Source organism: Micrasema longulum, unplaced genomic scaffold (assembly GCF_059751315.1).
Source record: "Micrasema longulum isolate JH-2025_06_02 unplaced genomic scaffold, ASM5975131v1 h1tg000795l, whole genome shotgun sequence".
NCBI lineage: Eukaryota > Metazoa > Arthropoda > Insecta > Trichoptera > Brachycentridae > Micrasema > Micrasema longulum.
In genome coordinates, this window is record NW_028277987.1 from 231,207 (window position 1) to 237,449 (window position 6,243).

Here is a 6,243-nt window from a genome sequence, read left to right on the forward strand (position 1 = left end):
AACTCTTACGAATTGCATTAATTCAACATAAAATATATATTTTTTTAAAATGAATATACTATTGTACATGATAATATTTTTAACATCTTTTGTAAAGGTTGTCTGAGTTTTTGGTTTAGTTTTCTCTGTTAGTTTTAGTTTCTGGTCTATTTTTCTCAACTGTCCTTATCTCGTTTTAGAATATTGTCTATGATATTGTTCTGATATTTTCGAATTGTTTCCATGTTAGCTACATTTTTTTTTAGTTTTAATCGTCTAAAATTACATCAGTGACTAATTTATGTAAATTTAAGGATTCTAATAGAAATTCATACAGTATATTTAAAAAATAGTAACTTATCATTATCAATCAAAAATCGGTCTCGTGGTGTATTGGTCAACGCTTTAACCTGCCATGAAAGAGGTCTCGGGTTCGATTCCCGACATGGTTGATGTGAAATATTTATTTCAAAAGGGAATTTTAACACTTCAATATTTCATAGTCCCTGGACTGGCACCTGAAGCGTAAGACTGAACATCCTTCATGTAACAAAAATGATCAAGATACGCTGCGAGTGGTATACCAAGGCAGTGCTCCATGCATCATTAGGTCTGGAAAATGAATGGAGAAGAAAAAAAATTTAACATGTTGTACTGAAGCATGAAGAAATATGGACACTTCACTAATCCGTTGGAATAAAATTAAATTTTGTATATTTATTTCTTAAAAAGATGTATACGTATTTGTGAATTGGCAGATTCATTACAAAATGAAAACATTTTCATTAACGATAATAAAATCGAAGTAGTTGATGAATATATTTATCTAGGACACAAAGTCAAACTTGGTAAAGATAACCAGATAGCGGAGTTACCAAGAAGAATAGGGCTAAGTTGGGCTGCTTTCGGCAAACTTAAATATATTTTTGAAAATAAACAAGTCCCTATATGCTTGAAAAGACAAGTATATGAATCGTGCATATTGCCGGTGACAACATACGGACTATAAACCATGTCTTTAACACAAAAAAGGAGCCAGAAATTACAATGCACGCAACGATCCATGGAAAGACAGATGCTCGGTGTATGTCTAAGAGACAAATAAGAAATGAAGAAATAAGGCGCCGAACCGGAGTCGTGGATATCATGGATCGTGCTGCGAAATTGAAATGGCAGTGGGCAGGACACTTGGCGAGGCAAAATGATGGCAGGTGGACACCCAGAATAATAAAGTGGAGACCGTGGGCAAACAAAAGAAGTGTTGGAAGGCCACAGAAAAGATGGGTAGACGACATTGCCGGTTAAACGTGGATGATGAAAGCGGGTGGTAGGAAGGAATGGAGACGTTTGGAGAGTCCTTTATTCAGCAGTGGAGAGAATAAGGCTGCAGAAGAAGAAGAAGAAGAAGATTACAAAATAAAGATTTCTTCCAACCAACCAATAAAATAAGAGGTTTTATTTTTATAATTTTGGCTCCTAAATGTATGCGAGATAAAACGAATACAACGAAAAATAGAACTACAAATATATGAAAATAAATTAATCAATATCGGTACTAGTCTTCAATGAGAAAACGGAAAAACTAGAGGAAATAAGAAAGATTAAGAAAGAGAACGGAGATTTTCCCCGGGTATTATTTAAATATAGCTACTATAGAAACATATTTAATAGTGGATGATAATTTCACAGTCGAGCCATATAGACACTGGAAAAGAAAGAAATTGTGAACGGGAATGAAGAAGGACCTTAAGAACAAAAATATAGAGGTAAATTAACCAAATACCACCAAATTATTTCATGGTACTGTATGTTTCTTTAAAAAATGAAACATGTGATATGTTTTACCATCATCAAATAAAAAGCCTAAATCCACGTTAACATTTTTTTCATAAGTAAAGCCACTCTAAAACTTTGAAGTTATCCACGAAAAAAGAAAAAGAGGACAATGGTTATTAGAAACGCAGAATGTATGATGCTGTCATTGCAGATTAAAGGCAAATCGAAAAATAATATTGTTAAATGCTGATTCAAAGTTTAGACGCGTTTTTCTCGAAAAATAATTTTTAAACTGGCCGGACTTGCAACAGCTAAATATATTCTTAATTTAAAACATTAAAAGAATATTTTTAAATCACGTTCGAAATTAAAGATTGTTTTCTTTTTTTTTTGTTTAGAAACAGTAATTCTTGTGATTTTTTGCTTTGAAATGAAAGTTTTCATTCAAACTCATTTTCATACAAATTTCCATACGAAGTTTTATAAGTTTTTGTATATTTTTTTTTTAAAGTTTTTTTTTCTAGGTTGAAAACTACAGGAGAAATCTTTCTGGCCGCGGATCGCTCCGTACAAACTATACTCCGCTTTTTTTGGCTCTGCCGCCGCCATTTTGAAATTGAAAATTACCAAAAAAATATATAGACTCCTTTTCTGTTATCCCCAATTATGGACTACGCAGTTTTTATCAAGTCATGGTAATTTTTATTTATATCACTACAGAGATGGGTAGATTTTTTGTTTCAAGATTATGGATATTCGAGCGTTTACAGGGCTTATGACCTGTCATAGGTTGGGTTCAAGTGGCCACTTTTATGGAGGTACTCTACAACATTCCCCATTCCGCTTATTAGCGAATATCCATATCGGTGACATTTTTGGTTTTTGTATATATGTCATGAAACTAGGAAAGCTTTCGCTGGCGCGTTTGGAGCGCCATCTATGTATTTGATATTGAGGTTGTATAAATATGTAAATATATATACACATACCAAAAATAATATTGTGTAAGTCATGGTAAATTTAATCAAAAATTATTTGTTTTTAATATTGTTGACTCCCCTTCAAGCTGCTGCGGATATCCTAACCAATCTTCTGAACACATCCTGTGGTCTTGTCCCTTTCCCCTTCTCTAGAATAATCGAATGGAGCTTCTCGCTACTATCCGTGGCCCTGTTATAGGTCCTGTCAGATATACAAATCTGGTGTCTTCCAAAAAGAATTTCAAGTCTTTTAAAAAGTTTTGTAATAATTTCGGCAAATTGATCATGTCCAATCAATTTAATATTAGTCAGTGAAGAATTTACTTATCTTGTTTCTCAATCCAATGAAGTACATATTGTGTAATTCTGGATTAATTTCTTTCAGCACAAAGATGCTAAGGCTACCAGATTTCAGAGAGCTCCTTCGGGCAGCTTTTCTCGTTTGACAATAAGCAAATTATCCGTGTATGTGGGCACCGCTAAGGAGACTTATGTCCTCAGATGTGGTGTGCGGTATGTGGTGGGCAAGCTACACACTACAAACTATGCTTACTCAAGTTTTATAATTCAGTTTTTTTCTAATACTCTTTAAAAAAAAAATGTATTTTTCGACTGCTTAAAAAAATCTATTGAAATTGCAAAACACATTATTATTAAATCCATAACCATCATCATAATTCCCACATCCGCATCCAATGAAGTATGGGGCACTGCAAATCACATAAATTGCAGCATACCTTTTTATTGTTATATTAAAGAAAGGTGATCTATCTAACGCGTAAGATATCAGTTCGGGGACTATAAATTACTACTGTGTAAAAATCTGTTTCTAAAACAAAAATTTCTATCAACCACGGTAGGCAAATAAATGCGCCGACTGCTAGACTATAAAACGGAGAGATTTTAAAAGGTGAATTTTTCATAATGGTTTATTTCATTTATGTGCAGGTGGATAAAAAATACAGTTCTGTGAGGTTTAGAACCAGATCCCTGAACGATTGTTTTTGGCTCGATAGCAATTTTTAGATTAATATCTTGAAAACGGGAATTAAGTCGGGATAAGTCGACTTCCTACAGAAGAATATACGAGAACTAGAATAAGAACCCAGGACAAGTATTTTTGACTCGATGTTTGCTCTCTGGTAAAGATCCTAAAAAAAAATATCAAGTGGAGAATCGTCCGCCTTGTGATTCCGGAAAAGATTGACGTAAAATGTATATTACAATATTTGAGTTTGTCTAAATGTTCGTAGACAAAAGACTGGATTTCACCCCCTCGGGGGACATTAAGATAAATTACAACAGGGATGGAGAATACAAGAGAAAAAAACTTAAACCAGCCAATGACAGGTCATAAGCCCTGTAAACGCCTTGACTTCCATATTCCCTTATTTAAGGTATTCTCCATCCCTGTTGTAATTTGTTAAAATGAATATATTTTTAAAAGTGATTTTACACTGAAATATTTCATTGTCCATTGCACCTGCATCTTCATGTAACTTGAGATATGATGCATTAGATTTGATCGAGATACGCTTAAACGAGCGTCAACGTCCAGGAATCTCGGGGTGCTGTTTGACGCAAAGTTATCGTTTAATCTACACATAATATCATTATGCGGTAACTCCCTTAAAATGCTAGGCATGCCAATTTTTTTTCAAATATACGGGTTCTTAAAACATTGAATAATTTCTTGGTAAGAAGTCGCTTGGAGTTAAGTTCCGTCGTTTGGTCACCAGATAAAACCACATATTCCCTAATATTAGAGAAGATGCAGAAAACGTTTTTGGATTATCTGTGTTTTGGGAAGTATAGATATTAACCCGAGGCTACCAATCATTGTTGAGTAGAAGAGATATTCATTCGGATGTTCACTTTTTTCAACTTATTATTATAATTCGTATATTCTGAATGAATTTGGTCATATTATTGTCTCTGATAATCTTCGACAAAGGCAACACAGGTTATTCTACCTAATACGACGTAGAATCTCCCTGATAATAGTTGTGCCGGTAGGTAAGCAATCGTGTTATTCAATCGTATCGCCTTGGATATCGATATATTTTATTATAATGGGATTTCTCTTAGGAAGGCAATTTCCAAATTGAAATTGTGTTCATTTTACGTGATTTTTTTTCTTTTTTGTATTTAATCAATCTATTATGTATGTTTTTTGATGTATTGAGAATGAATTGGATACTCGATGATGTTCTTAATTAATAATAAAAAATAAATGATGAAATGAAACAATGCAATGCTCTTTGCACTATTAGCTACTAAAATGGTTTGATAATGATAACTGATGACTCTTGAAGTTAAGTTTATTAAAAAGAAATACGCTTGTATTTACAAATAAACGTAAATAAATGATTTTAAATCGCGGTGTTATATTCTTAGAAAAAACACAGTTATTAAATTTCGGGGGGTTATCGATTCATGTTCTTTAAAATTGTAGATAAACATTTTCAATCACATTGCAAATTACATGTTTTTTTTTATAAACTACATATTTAAAAATTAATTTGAATACTTACCAGTTAATAGAACCATAAGTAGGAAAAAAACATTATAGTGGTACGGACACATAGTTGACTGTATTCATGTCAACCTGACACAATTTTTAAAAATTAACAGCCTCTGTCAACTAACTGATTCACTCATTATTTGTGTCAAATACTTGAATATTCAACCTTAACATCCTCTAAAATTAAAAGAAATTAAGGTTGTTCCATTTTCACACTTGAAAAACTATGCACACTCCCACTTTTTTAACCACTGTCAATTTTTGTTTATAATTTATGGAATGATTTAAACTCGGTGTACTATTTATATGTATAATATTAAATTAAAAATATTTTTTTCAATACTTTGCGTAGATCCTTCGAGTAATTTTAATTTTATCTCACACTTTCAATACATAAAAAAAAAAAAAACATTCTTGGGTCTCAATATAGAGAAGACCTTTTTTTAAATGAAGTCCATTATTTTACGCACGAAATTGTGAATTTAAATAGTCAAAACTGTCTGTGTATTATCGTTTTCACTTTGATAAACATTTTGTGTCCTTTTTTTAAGTTCTGATGAGTTACGAAATAAGAATTTATCTTTATGGGTGGTTGTCACTGCGTGAAACAATCACGTCCGTACCGCTCGGGATACCAGAGACGACTAAACTCGGTACACGAATGCCACCAAGAGAAAAACGGAATCAAACGAAGTAGGGACGATCTACAAACTACCTAAAATCCGGGAAAGCGCAATCATATCAAAGCCACTAAGCAAAATATCTCGCAACCAAAAAACGCCGTTGAATAAATGAGATAACCTTTTTTGTGATTGCTCTGTTTACTTGCATCGCTGTGTGAGCCTTGTTGGAGCTTAATATTGGTAACTTCTGTTCAAATCTTGCGCCGATGTTCATTTTAAAGAAAATTCATATTTTTACTAACAGGTGTAAGTTAATATTTCTTTGATTAAAAAAATGTCCAAATGAAGTTTAAAAAATGGA

At 32.7% G+C, this 6,243-nt stretch overlaps 1 protein-coding gene across 1 annotated transcript in view; it reads right to left on the bottom strand.

Annotated features, from left to right (window-relative positions):
- Positions 1-5,905, bottom strand: part of LOC148278992 (uncharacterized) — a 99,768-nt gene extending 93,863 nt beyond the window's left edge. Inside the window, exon 1 of the mRNA XM_088230603.1 lies at positions 5,270-5,905. Within this exon, the coding sequence (XP_088086729.1) occupies positions 5,270-5,321 (52 nt within the window). The 5' untranslated portion in view covers positions 5,322-5,905. The remainder of the gene's footprint in view (positions 1-5,269) is intronic.
- Between the last annotated feature and the right edge of the window lie 338 nt (positions 5,906-6,243).